The 16334-nt window shown below is 40.7% G+C and overlaps 1 protein-coding gene across 8 annotated transcripts in view; it reads right to left on the bottom strand.

Annotated features, from left to right (window-relative positions):
- The window catches only part of LOC136696236 (ankyrin repeat and SAM domain-containing protein 1A-like), a 59020-nt gene that overhangs the window by 12658 nt on the left and 30028 nt on the right, over nucleotides 1–16334 (bottom strand). For 3 of the 8 annotated variants that reach the window (XM_066670440.1, XM_066670442.1, XM_066670446.1), the window contains 7 exons: nucleotides 16138–16304; nucleotides 12115–12186; nucleotides 11837–11936; nucleotides 10103–10146; nucleotides 9198–9297; nucleotides 7571–8013; nucleotides 5057–5107 (listed from right to left, as the gene is read on the bottom strand). In XM_066670440.1, coding sequence (XP_066526537.1) covers nucleotides 5057–5107; nucleotides 7571–8013; nucleotides 9198–9297; nucleotides 10103–10146; nucleotides 11837–11936; nucleotides 12115–12186; nucleotides 16138–16304 — 977 coding nt within the window. The remainder of the gene's footprint in view (nucleotides 1–5056; nucleotides 5108–7570; nucleotides 8014–9197; nucleotides 9298–10102; nucleotides 10147–11836; nucleotides 11937–12114; nucleotides 12187–16137; nucleotides 16305–16334) is intronic. The other 5 variants (XM_066670445.1, XM_066670444.1, XM_066670447.1 and 2 more) reach the window with 3 other exon arrangements.

The raw sequence follows: 16334 nt of genomic DNA, 5'->3' as shown, positions 1-16334 counted from the left end.
CACACTGTCACACACTCTCATTCACACACTCAATCACTCACACACTGTCACACACTCAGTCACTCACACACTCAGTCACTCACATGCTCACTGACTCAGTCACTCAGACACACACTCAGTCACTCAGACACTCAATCACTCACACACTGTCACACACTCAGTTACTCACTCACACACTCAGTCAGTCACACACTCTCACTCTCACACTCTCATTCACACACTCACTCTCATTCACACACTCAGTTACTCACTCACACACTCAGTCAGTCACTCACTCTCACTCATACACTCAGTCACTTACACACTCACTCTCACTCACACACTCAGTCAGTCACTCACTCTCACTCATACACTCAGTCACTTACACACTCACTCTCACTCACACACTCAGTAACTCACATGCTCACTTACTCACTCACTCACACACTCACTCGGTCACACACTGTCACTCACACAGTCAGTCAGTCACTCAGTCCCTCTCACACACTTACTCTGTCACTCAGTCACTCACACACTCACTCACTCAGTCAATCACTCACTCACATTCACTCACACACCCAGTCAGTCAGTCAGTCACTCTCACACTCAGTCACACACTGTCACTCACACGCTCACTCACTCAGTCACTCACACTCAGTCAGTCACTCACACACTCACTCACACAGTCAGTCACTCTCTCTTACACACTTAATAATAATAATAATAATAATAATAATAAATGGAATTTTTAAAGCGCTTTTCAGTAACCCAAAGACGCTGTTACAATCAGATGAACACAAAGACAATCACATCCATAACACTACATAACATACAATGATACAAAACAGGAACAAGGGTAAAAACAAACAATGGCTAATCAGAAACAGAGGGATTAAATGCAGCCGCAAACAGGTGTGTTTTAAGTTTGGATTTAAATTGTGATAGAGATGTTGACTGTTGAATTTCTGGAGGAAGGGAGTTCCAGAGGCGGGGGGGCATGTCTGGAGAAGGCTCGATCTCCAAGACTACGCAGCTTAGAAGGGGGAATGGTGAGTAAACCAGCTGAGGAAGATCTGTGAATGCAATTAGGTGTGTATGGTTGAAGAAGGTCCGATAAGTAAGAGGGAGCTTGGTTATTGAGAGCTTTGTAGGTGAGAAGGAGGATTTTGAACTGAATACGATATTTAACAGGAAGCCAGTGGAGGTTGTGGAGAACTGGGGTGATGTGGTGGTGGGACCGGGTGTGGGTGAGGAGACGGGCAGCAGAGTTCTGGACCATTTGGAGTTTATGTAGTAGTGAGGACCTAATGCCAGAAAGAAGAGAGTTACAATGGTCAAGACGGCTGGAGATGAATGCATGGATGAGGCGTTCAGCAGCAGACTGGGAAAGAGAAGGACGGATTTTAGCAATGTTGCGAAGGTGAAAGAATGAGGTTTTTATGACGGAACTAACATGGGAATGAAACGTGAGCAAAGAGTCAAGGGTGACACCAAGATTTCGGACCACAGTGGACGGGGACACTTACTCAGTCACACACTCATTCACTCACTCAGTCAGTCACACACTCATTCACTCACTCAGTCAGTCACACACTCATTCACTCACTCAGTCAGTCACACACTCTCACACACTCACTCACTCACACACTGTCACTCACACACTCAGTCACACACTGTCACTCACACACTCAGTCACTGAGATGCTCACTCACTCACTCACATACTCAGTCAGTCACTCACACACTCAGTCACATGCACACACTCACACTCAGTCAGTCACTCACACACTCACTCACACAGTCAGTCACTCAGACACACACTCAGTCACTCACACAGACACACTCACACACTCAGACACACTCAGTCACTCACACATTCAGTCAGTCACTCAGACTCACACTCAGTCACTCACACACTCTCACTCACACACTCAGTCACCCACTCTCACTCACACACTCAGTCACCCACTCTCACTCACACACTCACTGGGTCACACACTGTCACTCACTCACTCAGTCACTCACACATTCAGTCAGTCAGTCACTCACTCTCTCTCACTCACTCACTCACTCACTCACTCAGTTAGTCACACTGCCACTCACACACTCACTCAGTCAGTCACCCACGCAGTCACTCACTCACTCACTTACTCATACACTCACTGGGTCACACACTGTCACTCACTCACTCAGTCACTCACACAGTCAGTCACTCATTCACTCTGTCACTCAGTCACACTGTCACTCACACACTGTCACTCACACAGTCACTCACTCACACAGTCAGTCACTCACTCAGTCACACTGTCACTCACACACTCAGTCACTCACACGCTGTCACTCACACACTAATTCACTCTCTCAGTCACTCACACACTTAGTCACACACTGTCACTCACTCACTGTCACTCACTCACTCACTCACTCAGTCACACGCTGTCACTCACTCAGTCAGTCACTCACTCTCCCTCACTCACTCTGTCACTCACACACTTACTCAGTCACACACTGTCACTCACACGCTGTCACTCACACACTCGGTCACATGCTGTCACTCACACACTTATTCACTCACTCAGGCAGTCACTCACTCTCACACACTCACTCAGTCACACACACTTACTCAGTCACACACTGTCACTCACACACTCACTCGGTCACATGCTGTCACTCACACACTCATTCACTCACTCAGGCAGTCACTCACTCTCACACACTCACTCAGTCACACACACTTACTCAGTCACACACTGTCACTCACACACTCACTCGGTCACACGCTGTCACTCACACACTCGGTCACATGCTGTCACTCACACACTCATTCACTCACTCAGGCAGTCACTCACTCTCACACACTCACTCAGTCACTCACACACTTACTCAGTCACTCACACACTTACTCAGTCACACACTGTCACTCACACGCTCACTCACATTCACTCACACACTCAGTCAGTCAGTCACTCACTCACCCACACACTCAGTCACTGACACACTCACTCACTCACTCACTTACTCACTCACTCACTCAGTCAGTCAGTCAGTCAGTCAGTCACACTGTCACTCACACACTCAGTCATTCACACACTTGGTCACACGCTGTCACTCACACACTCAGTCACTCACTCAGTCACACACTGTCACTCACACGCGCACTCGGTCACACGCTGTCACTCACACACTCATTCACTCACTCAGTCAGTTACTCACTCTCACTCAGTCACTCACACATTTACTCAGTCACACACTCAGTCACTCACACACTCAGTCACACTGTCACTCAAACACTTAGTCACTCACACGCTCACTCATTCAGTCAGTCACTCACACACTCACTCAGTCACACGCTGTCACTCACACACTCACACTCAGTCAGTCACTCACTCACTCAGTCACACACACTTACTCAGTCACGCACTGTCACTCACACATTCAGTCAGTCACTCACTCTCACTCACACACTCAGTCACTCACACGCTCACTCACTCACACTCAGTCACTCACACGCTCACTCACTCAGTCAATCTCTCACTCACACACTGTCACTCACACTCAGTCACTCACACTCAGTCACTCACACACTCAGTCAGTCACTCACTCACACACTGTCACTCACACGTTCAGTCACTCACACATTCACTCACACACTCACTCACTCTCACTCACACACTCAGTCACTCACACGCTCACTCACTCAGTCAATCTCTCACTCACACACTGTCACTCACACTCAGTCACTCACACGGTCACTCACTCAGTCAATCTCTCACTCACACACTGTCACTCACACTCAGTCACTCACACGGTCACTCACTCACATTCACTCACACACTCAGTCAGTCACCCACTCACACACTGTCACTCACACGTTCAGTCACTCACTCACATTCACTCACACACTTACTCACTCTCACTCACACACTCATTCACAGGCTCTCACACACTTGTAGTTATGGTGAAGGGCTGAAGGAGGGTCTTGGGGCCAGTTGCACAAAACACATTTTACCCTTAAGTATGACACTTAAGTCTTAATTTCTCTTTCACTGAGGGATTTACTTAAGGGTTGTGCACAGTTTCCTTTAAAATATTTCCTTACAAAAGAAAATGTGTTAAGGGATTTACTGCACTAACAGATTAAGAGAATGAAATTCTATTGTTTCCATGGAAATAGTTGTTTACCTGCACTCGCTGTGATACCTGTTATCGCCTCTTGTACCAGCTCACAACTCAACAAAGAGAAAAAAATGAAAGAAAAGAAAACAAGAAAACCAATGTGGTCAGAGGAGGAAAAGATAATACTTCTGGAGGAATACAATAAAAGCAGACGGCGAGGGCATGTGAAACTTGGTGAATGATGTGACATACTGTTGATAATTGACATGAAAGACCTCACCTATTACTGACTCGAAAGATCCTGTAGCATAAAATCGGAGAGAAATCATTAACTGCATCGCAGCAGGAAAAGCACAGCTGCGGAAAGTAGCATGATCCAAACCAAGAGGATTAAACAAATCATGGAGTGTCTGCCGACCAAAGCTCATCATTAAGCGTATCCAGTGGGTTCTCCAAGTCGTGGAACACTCTCCTTGGGATACATTAATTTATCGCAACAGACTGTATCAGAGGTACCTTAAATTGTTTTCCTTAATTTGGTTGCTAAGGTGTTTTATACAACAGGTTAATGACGTTTACAGGATTCTTTAAGGGATAAGACAAAAATAAAGAAATACATTAAATAAATAAGTGAACTTTTTAAGGAAACTTTAAGGAAAGGTTTTGTGCAACTGTATTTATTTAAGGAAACCTTAACTTGGACTTTAAGGAAAATCTTAACTTCAGTGTTTTGTGCAGCTGGCCCCTGGTCCACAGTTCTGGGTTTAAGTTTTCTGTACACTGTTCCCTGATCAGACAATCCACACATGCACATTAACACAGGAGAACTAAAGAGAACTCTGGAGAACCTTAAAATAAATAAAAAACCCAAAACCAAACCCTGAACCAAAAGCCCTCCACCACATGCTGATACTGAACCCCACACAAGCAGACGGAACCGGCGAGAACATGGAGAACCTTACGCTGTGATCAGGCTGGGCTTCCCGGGGACACATGGAGATACAGTAGCCTCTCTGTTGGAATAAAATCAGCTTAAAAACAGAACCTTGTTTATGTTCAGTGTTTATCGAGACATTTTTATCACTCCACAGGGAACATGCTCCCACTGCCGGGTAAAAACCCCACCAGTCCGAAACACACACTCACAGGAAACACAGAACACATCATAGACCTTTTCTTACCTAGAAACCTTCTGTAAACAGCAGTTCTGTCACAGGAGACCTCCAGCAGGTCCAAGTACACAGATCTCTGTGATTGTGGTCAGTGGAGTGTGTTTGGTTCTGAAAAGTCATGGGTTCTATTCCCACAACTGGCAGGAAAACTGGGGGCAGCAGGAGTGAAGGAACAGCACTGTCTCCTCCCTCAACAACCACGGCTGAGTTGGGCCCTTCAGTTAGACACAGAACCCCAACTGGCCACCAGGTGTTTGTGTGTGTGTGTGTGTGTGTGTGGGGGTGGGTGTGCGTGTGTGTGTGTGTGTGTGTGTGCGTGAAACTGCTGAAGTTTTTAAACCCCTCAGAGTCACCGCTGCCAAAATGAAACCTGCTCTGTGGGGGTCCTGATGCTATCTTTCAAAGCTCAGACAATTCAGAGCTCAGACGTCACTCTGGAGTCAAAGGCTGGCAGCTGGACAGAGTGTGTGTGGCAGCTGGGGGGAGTGGTGTGTTACCTAACCCTAAATGAAGAATAAACATGGCTCTTGTTTCTGTGTTTGTCATCTGTAAATGTTTTTTTTTTAATTTATACATCATCCACTGCGCGCCCACACACACACACACACACACTTTTTTGTGATAGGCCACACTCAGAAACAGGAGCACCACACGGCCATGACCAGAAATATAGGCCCCACCTACTTTACTCTGATAGGCCGCACTCACTCATCATGTACCTTTTAAAGATAAGATAAGGTCCAATCAGACTACAAGCTAACAAATAAACCCCGCCCCTCTCCATCCACCTTCATTAAAGGGCACAACAAAACACTAGAATTCACTGTAAAGCTACGTCAGTGTCTCCCAAACACACCCAGACTGCACTGCTCTGAAAGCACACGGAATCACAATGAAATTTTACTGAAATGTTAGAAATATGATGGAAACAATCAAAATGCAACAAAAAAAAAAAAAAACAAGACAAGACAAACTTGAACCTTCATAAAAATGAACAAAAGTGTGATGGAAACTTGATGAAAATTTAATTAAAACATCACAAATTTAACTGAAAAGGAACAGAAATGTGAAAGAAAATGATTAGTGAATCATGATTTAACTTGTGATTAAAATCAAACTTAAACTCTAAATATGACAGGTTTAGTTTAATGAAACAGGACAAATCTGTAACTGAAGTGGGAGGGAAACCTGACTGAAATTTTACTGAAATGTGATTGAAACATGATGGAAATGTAAAGGAAATGAAATGTGACAGAAATTTGGTAACACTTTATTTGGACGGTCCACTGTAGACGGTTTGTAGATGCTCAGTAAATCTTTAGTTATCATTCAAAATACATATCTGTTAATGGCAACTGAACCTAACCCTGAACCCAAACCCTAACAACGAACCCAGACCTGAACCCAACCCCTGACTCCGAACCAAAACCTTAACCCTGAACCCAAACCTGAATCCAAACCCTGAACCTGAATCTAAGTTGTGTGAAAGATCCTAAAACTAAAACCTAAACCTAACTTTAATGTTAAGCTCAAAATTAAACCCAACCCTAACCCGAACCTCACTGATGTTAATAATCAACTGAGAATCATCTGAACATTTGGGAATGATTTTATCAGTTGGTGATTCACAGGGGACCTTCCTAATAAAGTGTGACCAGAAATGTAAATGAAACATGATCAAAACTCGACTAAAACATGACAGAAATGAAACTGAAATGAGGTGGAACAAGATCGAAACACTGAAAAATTTAAAATGTTACAAAAACTTAATTAAATGAAATGAGCTGAAAATGTGACAGAATCATAACTAAAACAAGACAGAAATATCACAGAAATGTAACTGAAATATAAAAATCTAACGGAAAAATGACAAAACACGATGGATATTCAACTGAAAATGTAACAGAAACAGGACAGAAATTTAACTGTAAACAAGATGGAAAATAAACATTGACAGAGATGAAATGGAGCTGAACTGAAACTGGAAGAAATCTGACTTAAACTGAAGTGAAACTTGACAGAAACATGAAACACATTCACTGAATCATGACGGCGTTTAACTGAAACAACAGAGAGACAGAAACCTGATGGAAAAGGAGGGAATCGTGACCGAAATGAAACGGAACTGTGACAGAAACGTGTCGGAATGGTTTCTGATGATGGACGCTTTTCTAAAGCGATGAAACATTAATGGAAAAGTGATGGAGACGTGGACTGTTGTTTACTTCAGTTGTTTTTAAAAATAAACAAACAAGGGGCACAAAGTAAGGAAGTGCCCCGCGCAGCAGGAGCTCGGACCCTTACCTCGTCCCACTCCGAGGTGAAGGACGGCGATTTCTCGAGCCTCCTCTTTGCAACGCTGCAGTTGGACACCGATTCACTGCGGCTGCCCAGCCCTGCCTCCTCCTCGGTGGGCGGAGTCAGCAGCAGGTCCGAGTCGGATTTGGAGAGGCTCCTGGCCAGCTTCAGGTCACCGGGGCGCGTCCGGCCGGAAGAGGGCCGGACCGGAGACTTGCGCGGCTCCTTGTTCACCGTGGCGTAGATGGCCCTGGGGTCGGGGTCTGTGAGGACTGTTGCCATGGAGACAGAGGGAGGAGAAGCGGAGGCCGCTGCGGTGAAGGAGCCGAGAGCCTCAGAGCTCCTGCTGCTCTTCAGTATAAACTCCTCACCTCCACGACTGTCCACCACCGGAGACGAACCGTGGAGCAGCCCGGTGAACTGCTCCGGAACTGTCCCAGAATTCCCTGCTTCAGGGAGAGAGAAAGAGAGTGACAGAAAAAGAATTAGAGTGTGGTATGATATCTACTCTCCAGCTAAAAGTGTCCACCCACGAAGTCCAGAACAAATTGGGTATTGTGTACAATCACAGAGGGAGGGAAACATGGACGAAGGGAGGGAGAGAGAGAGAGAGAGAGAAGGAGGGAGGGAGAGAGAGAGAGAGAGAGAGAGAAGGAGGGAGGGAGGAATGAAGGAATGAGCTCACAGAAACAGCAGTTAGAACACATGAAACTGAAGAGTGGAAACAGCTGACATTTCACTGACAGAGAGAAAGAACATAGCGAGAGAGAGAAAGAGAGAGAGAACAGAGAGAACAGGAACACACACTCACTTACAGACCCGCAGGCACACACGCTGAACACATGCGTGCAAACACACTCCCGCACACATACACTCACAAATACACACACACACACAAGCAACTGAAGGTAAGTGGACCCTGGCTCAGCAACAGAGGAGCAGGGGGAGTGTGTTGAGGGTCACACCACTGGCTCAGTGCATGATGGGAAATCAGGGCGTATCCTTGGTAGTGTTTATGTAAATATTTTGTAAATGAGCTACTGGAACTAAAGGTGAAACTTTAGAAACTCGAGAAACTGAGCTCCCGACTCTCACACGGGTTAATAATGCAGCTCGGAAATTTCTGATATGGGGATACACTCTGTGTGTGTGTGTGAGTGTGTGAGTGAGTGTGTGTGTGTGTGTGTGTGGGGTGTGTGTGTGTGTGTGAGAGAGTATGTGTGTGTGTGTGTGTGTGTGTGTGTGGGTGTGAGAGAGAGAGTGTATATGTGTGTGTGAGTGTGTGTGTGTGAGTGTGTGTGTGTGTGTGTGTCTGTGTGTGGAGTGGGTGGGTGTGTGTGTGTGTGTGTGAGAGAGAGTATGTGTGTGTGGAGTGTGTGTGTGTGTGTGAGAGAGAGTATATGTGTGTGTGTGGTGTGTGTGTGTGTGTGTGTGTGTGAGAGAGAGTATATGTGTGTGTGTGAGTGTGTGGAGTGGGTGTGTGTGTGAGGGGTGTGTGTTTTTGTGTGTGTGTGTGTGAGAGAGTGTATGTGTGTGAGAGAGTATGTGTGTGTGTGAGTGAGTGTGTGTGTGTGTGTGTGTGTGTGAGAGAGAGAGACTGTATGTGTGTGTGTGTGTGTGTGTGGAGCCTCACCTGCAGGCGGAGGGGCTAGACTGGGGGGTCCGGGGGGCTTCAGCGTTTGTGCGTTGGGGCCGAGTGCTCGGAGGTCGGTGGGGGCCACAGGCTTCCGCTGCTTCAACACACAAACAAAACAGTGTTATTAAAGCTCATACCACGTAAAAACACACACACACACACACAGAGCACAGGGGCCGAGCGGTACCCCCCTGGGTATCTGCGCCCGGTGGGTGACTGGATTGGAGCCAGTAATCAACATTAGTCCACCCCCACCCACTAGTTCTTATTGGAACTGAGAATACGTCATCAGCAGGGGGCACTGAGGCACTGGGTTCAAGGGCTGGGTCTGAATTCAGCTCCAGAACCAGAGGCAAAGAGAAAGAGTCAGGACAGGGTCATGGTTAATCCACTTTTTACAGCGCAGTCAGATCACAGTGAGATATGAGACACATGTGGAAATGACACAGAGTTCTGTCTGTTACAGTCTGAGTGTTTCCCACTGAGTTCCAGAGCAAAGAGTACAGAGAAGAGTGAGAACATAGGGAGCAAAGTAGGTGACGCTCCTAGAGTCGCTCTGAACCCAGCCCCAGAAACACACACACCGACGAAGCAGGTTCCTGTTTTATTTCCTTTTATTTATTTAAATAACACTCTGTAAATGACCCTGAGTCCAGCTCCACTGCTCCATCACACTTTATTTCAGGCTCTGAGCTTTTTCTGGAGCTTCTTTATCTGCACTCGCCCATGGACACAGTAACAAGCCCCTAGGAGGAGGACGGTGCCTTGGCCTGGGAATTTCGGCTCTGGACAATTGGCCCAGGAATACTGGCTCTGTAATATTGGCCCTCAGAATCAGCCCAGGATAATTCCGAACGGTCTAACCCCGAAGCCCATGGTGAAAATAGTCAGAGCAGAGTTACCTGAGAGTGGACGCTGGTGGAAGACTTGGACAAGACATCTTGATCTGCGTACAGGGGACAACACCACATTACAATACAACAACACAGTGTCCAGCACATAGAGCACACAGAGATAATACACTGCTAAGAAATACAGAATTTTACATATAATTAATTACAAACGTTTACACACATCTGCCAGAACATTAAAAACACTTCTTTCTTACGTCTCTGCTCCACTGTCCACTCCGGTCTCTCTGTAGTTCTACACTTACACACTGTAGTCCATCTGTTGCTCTGCATACTTTATTAGCCCCCTTTCCCAATGTTCCTCAGCGCTCAGGACCCCCACAGAGCAGGTGTGATGTGGTGGTGGATCACTTATGATCAGGATTGAGCACTGACCGGACGCTATGTATTGCACTTGTACTAAATTTTGTTCTGTATCAGCACTGGCCGCGTCTGAGCCCAGGGGGAATGTGGATTTGAATCTATTTGTACGAGTGAGGATACACACTCTGTCTGAACACTGAGGACATCTGTGAGATGCTCTGGAAAAGAGCATCTGCTAAGTGCTCCAAATGTTAATGTAAATTCTCAGCTGCATGTGGCCTTGAGGTTAGAGGAGCTAGCTTGAGGACAGAGGTGCTCCCCGGGCACCGAGGGGTCGCAGCCCCCTACTCCGACTGTGTGTGTATTCACTCCCCCCTGTATGTGTGAAGAATTGCTCACTTGTGTGTGTTTGTGTGTTCACTGCCACGGATGCATCAAATGCAGTGAGGCAATATACCCAAGGAGATCAATAAAGGTGTTTCATTTTCTTCCTCACAACACACACTAAAAGACCCCCACCTTTAACCCTCTGGAGTCTGAGGCCTGTCAGCCACTTCCGAGGTGATCTGACATGCCTTGACATTTTAGCAAAGTTCACCTACCTAAAAACGTTTGCTCCCAAAAAATGACATATGCTAATATTCACCACAAACCCAGCAACAATATTGTGAGTGAAGTCTGTACGTCATTAATCTGTATTTGTTTAAATTAACCCTAGCCATAAATTAAAAAATTAGTCATAAATATGAGCTTTAGGTGACTGCTTAAAAGCAGCAGAGACTACAAAATTCTGTTACTAACATATAAAGCTCTACAGGGGCTCGCTCCTGAAAGATACAATTTCCTATTTTGAGCCTCCACGATTACTCAGATGACAGAGTACTGGTTCTTTAATAGTTCTCAGAATTCAGAAGGCCTCATCTGGGGGAAAAGCCTTTTCTTATAAAGCCCCCCAACTCTGGAATGATCTTCCAGGGACTCAGACACAGTCGCAATCTTCAAATCGAGGCTAAAAACTCATTTGTTTAGTTTATTTTTTGGTAGTTAATGCTCCCCCATAGATAAAGGCGGCAGGTCCGGGGGGTCTATGGACACAGGGAATTAAAGTAAACTGAGACGCTGGTGTCGTCCGCCACTTCTCGCGATCACTCAGGTTTGTTGACGGTGGAGCGGAGGGATGCCAGTGTTTCAGGAAGCTCCCGCGTCTGTGTGTCCTTCTGGTTCCTCTCCTTTTAGTTAAAGCTGTTATAGTCAGATCTGCCGGAGTCATTAGCTACGCTGTAAATGTTCACATTCTCTGCTTTACATTCATCCAAACAGATCACAACTAACTCCATCCCTCTACATTTTTCTGAGTAAAGGACCCCCACCTGTCCATCTGAGTGTTCTCTGTGTGTGTGTGTGTGTGTGTGGGTGTGTTACCTGTTAGTGTGTGTTTTGTCTGTGCTGTGTGCAGCGTTTCATAAGTGTGATCCTCATCATCCTCTTCCTCCAACCTCTCATTAACACCACTGTATACCACCTAGAGAGAGAGAGAGAGAGAGAGAGTGAGGAACAGAGAGAGCTGAAAATGTGGTGAGAGGAATAACTACACAATCTCTGCGGAGTGTAGACATAAGCATAGAGTTGTGAGTGTGTGATAAACTGTGTTTACTCGAAGGCAGTATAGTGTTAATAAGAGTGATGTGGCACTGATGTACCTCCGCACTGACCTCCTCCTGCCCCAGGGTCGTCTGAGAGACACAGAGAGGAACACGGTCCTTTGGGTAAGACTGGAAACACACACACACACACATACAGTAGTTGTGTTTTTATAGTGATGATACACTTTTTTTATAAAGATAATTGCAATATGTCCAGATGCTCATTAAGCACTGATCACACAGCCACTGTCGTCCTCTAGTGGAAAAACACATATTGCTCAGAAGATTTAAACAGCTCTGAGATTTAAACAAAAACAATACTGTCATTGTCCAAAAACCTCTCACCTCCATTTGAACACACAAGAAGGGTTAATAATTAAATTATTTAAAGGGTATGATTAGAAATATAAGTATTAAATATTATTAAAAGTATTTTATTAAAAAAAACTATTACATAATTATATACCAATTATATTAATAATATAATATAATAAGTATTATTAATGGTTAATGTATTATTAGAAGAGTTTTATTAGTATTATTAATATAAGTATATTATCATTAAAATTGTGTTATTAAAAGTGTGTTATTATAACTGCATTATTATAACTATGTTATTACAAATGTATAATTAGAAGTGCATTATTTAAAGTATATTATAAAAAGTGTATTATATGAAGTGTCTAATTTAAAGTGTATTATTAGAAGTGTATAATTAGAAGTGTACTATTAGAAGTGTACTATTAGAAGTGTATTATTAAAAGTGCATTATTAGAAGTGCACTATTAGAAGTGTATTGTTAAATGTGTATTATTAAATGTGTATTATTAAAAGTGTCTTATTAAATGTGTATTATTAGAAGTATATTATTAGAAGTGTATAATTAGAAGTGTATTATTAGAAGTGTATAATTAGAAGTGTATTTTTAAACGTGTATTATTAGAAGTGTATTGTTAGAAGTGTACTATTAGAAGTATGTTATTAGAAGTGTATTATTAAATGTGTATTATTAAAAGTGTATTGTTAGACGTGTACTATTAGAAGTGTATTGTTAGAAGTATGTTATTAGAAGTTTATTATTAAATGTGTATTATTAAAAGTGTATTATTAGAGGTGCACTATTAGAAGTGTATTGTTAGAAGTGTACTATTAGAAGTATGTTATTAGAAGTGTATTATTAAATGTGTATTATTAGAAGTGTATTGTTAGAAGTGTATTGTTAGAAGTGTACTATTAGAAGTATGTTATTAGAAGTTTATTATTAAATGTGTATTATTAAAAGTGTATTATTAGAAGTGCACTATTAGAAGTGTATTGTTAGAAGTGTACTATTAGAAGTATGTTATTAGAAGTTTATTATTAAATGTGTATTATTAAAAATGTATTATTAGAAGTGCACTATTAGAAGTGTATTGTTAGAAGTGTACTATTAGAAGTATGTTATTAGAAGTGTATTATTAAAAGTGTATTATTAGAAGTGTACTGTTAGAAGTGTATTGTTAGAAGTGTATTGTTAGAAGTGTACTATTAGAAGTATGTTATTAGAAGTGTATTATTAAATGTGTATTATTAAAAGTGTATTATTAGAAGTGTATTGTTAGAAGTGTACTATTAGAAGTGTATTGATAGAAGTGTACTATTAGAAGTATGTTATTAGAAGTGTATTATTAAATGTGTATTATTAAAAGTGTATCATTAGAAGTGTATTGTTAGAAGTGTACTATTAGAAGTATGTTATTAGAAGTGTATTATTAAATGTGTATTATTAAAAGTGTATCATTAGAAGTGTATTGTTAGAAGTGTACTATTAGAAGTATGTTATTAGAAGTGTATTATTAAATGTGTATTATTAAAAGTGTATCATTAGAAGTGTATTGTTAGAAGTGTACTATTAGAAGTATGCTATTAGAAGTGTATTATTAAATAAGTATTGTTAAAAGTGTATTATTAGAAGCCTTTTGTTAGAAGTGTACTATTAGAAGTATGTTATTAGAAGTGTATTATTAAATGTGTATTATTAAAAGTGTATTATTAGAAGTGTATTGTTAGAAGTGTACTATTAGAAGTATGTTATTAGAAGTGTATTATTAAATGTGTATTATTAGAAGTGTATTGTTAGAAGTGTATTGTTAGAAGTGTACTATTAGAAGTATGTTATTAGAAGTTTATTATTAAATGTGTATTATTAAAAGTGTATTATTAGAAGTGCACTATTAGAAGTGTATTGTTAGAAGTGTACTATTAGAAGTATGTTATTAGAAGTTTATTATTAAATGTGTATTATTAAAAGTGTATTATTAGAAGTGCACTATTAGAAGTGTATTGTTAGAAGTGTACTATTAGAAGTATGTTATTAGAAGTGTATTATTAAATGTGTATTATTAGAAGTGCACTATTAGAAGTGTATTGTTAGAAGTGTACTATTAGAAGTATGTTATTAGAAGTGTATTATTAAAAGTGTATTATTAGAAGTGTACTGTTAGAAGTGTATTGTTAGAAGTGTACTGTTAGAAGTGTACTATTAGAAGTATGTTATTAGAAGTGTATTATTAAATGTGTATTATTAAAAGTGTATTATTAGAAGTGTATTGTTAGAAGTGTACTATTAGAAGTGTATTGATAGAAGTGTACTATTAGAAGTATGTTATTAGAAGTGTATTATTAAATGTGTATTATTAAAAGTGTATCATTAGAAGTGTATTGTTAGAAGTGTACTATTAGAAGTATGTTATTAGAAGTGTATTATTAAATGTGTATTATTAAAAGTGTATCATTAGAAGTGTATTGTTAGAAGTGTACTATTAGAAGTATGTTATTAGAAGTGTATTATTAAATGTGTATTATTAAAAGTGTATCATTAGAAGTGTATTGTTAGAAGTGTACTATTAGAAGTATGCTATTAGAAGTGTATTATTAAATGAGTATTGTTAAAAGTGTATTATTAGAAGCCTTTTGTTAGAAGTGTACTATTAGGAGTATGTTATTAGAAGTGTATTATTAAATGTGTATTATTAAAAGTGTATTATTAGAAGTGTATTGTTAGAAGTGTACTATTAGAAGTGTGATGATAGAAGTGTACTATTAAATGTGTATTATTAAAAGTGTATTGTTAGACGTGTACTATTAGAAGTGTATTGTTAGAAGTATGTTATTAGAAGTTTATTATTAAATGTGTATTATTAAAAGTGTATTATTAGAAGTGTATTGATAGAAGTGTACTATAAGAAGTATGTTATTAGAAGTGTACTATTAGAAGTATGTTATTAGAAGTGTATTATTAAATGTGTATTATTATAAGTGTATTATTAGAAGCCTTTTGTTAGAAGTGTACTATTAGAAGTATGTTATTAGAAGTGTATTATTAAATGTGTAGAATTAAAAGTGTATTAGAAGTGTATTGTTAGAAGTGTATTATTAAATGTGTATTATTATAAGTGTATTATTAGAAGTGTATTGATAGAAGTGTACTATTAGAAGTGTATTGTTAGAAGTGTACAATTAGAAGTATGTTATTAGAAGTGTATTATTAAATGTGTATTATTAAAAGTGTATTGTTAGAAGTGTATTGTTAGAAGTGTATTATTAGAAGCCTTTTGTTAGAAGTGTACTATTAGAAGTATGTTATTAGAAGTGTATTATTAAATGTGTATCATTATAAGTGTATTATTAGAAGTGTATTGATAGAAGTGTACTATTAGAAGTGTACAATTAGAAGTATGTTATTAGAAGTGTATTATTAAATGTGTATTATTAAAAGTGTATTGTTAGAAGTGTATTGTTAGAAGTGTACTATTAGAAGTGTATTGTTAGAAGTATGTTATTAGAAGTGTATTATTAAATGTGTAGAATTAAAAGTGTATTAGAAGTGTATTGTTAGAAGTGTTTTATTAAGTGTGTATTAAAAGTTTATTACTAAAAGTGTATTATTAGAAGTTTATTATTAGAAGTGTATTATCTGAGATGTATTATTAAGTGGGTGGAGCTGTGGGTGGTCAGTATTAATGTGAGTGTACTTCCTCTCTATCTCAGAGTGTGTGTGTTATTATGGATGTGCTGTGTGTACTGTGTTATTATTCGTACTGAGACTCCCGTCCTGCTGGTGTCACTGTCCGGTCGTCCCGAGTCCCTGTCAGAGGACTTGTGGCTGGTCAGACTGTCCAGAGAGTGACAGGAGGAGGCTTCAAACAGAGCTTCATACGGACTCTCCTCCAGTCCTGCCATCATATCACCCACTTGCCCTTCTAACTCTGTTACACACACACACACACACATAAAAC

This window comes from Hoplias malabaricus, chromosome 5 (genome assembly GCF_029633855.1).
Source record: "Hoplias malabaricus isolate fHopMal1 chromosome 5, fHopMal1.hap1, whole genome shotgun sequence".
Lineage (NCBI taxonomy): Eukaryota > Metazoa > Chordata > Actinopteri > Characiformes > Erythrinidae > Hoplias > Hoplias malabaricus.
The sequence above is the reverse complement of the archived record's forward strand: the minus strand, read 5'-3'. Positions and strand labels throughout refer to the sequence as shown.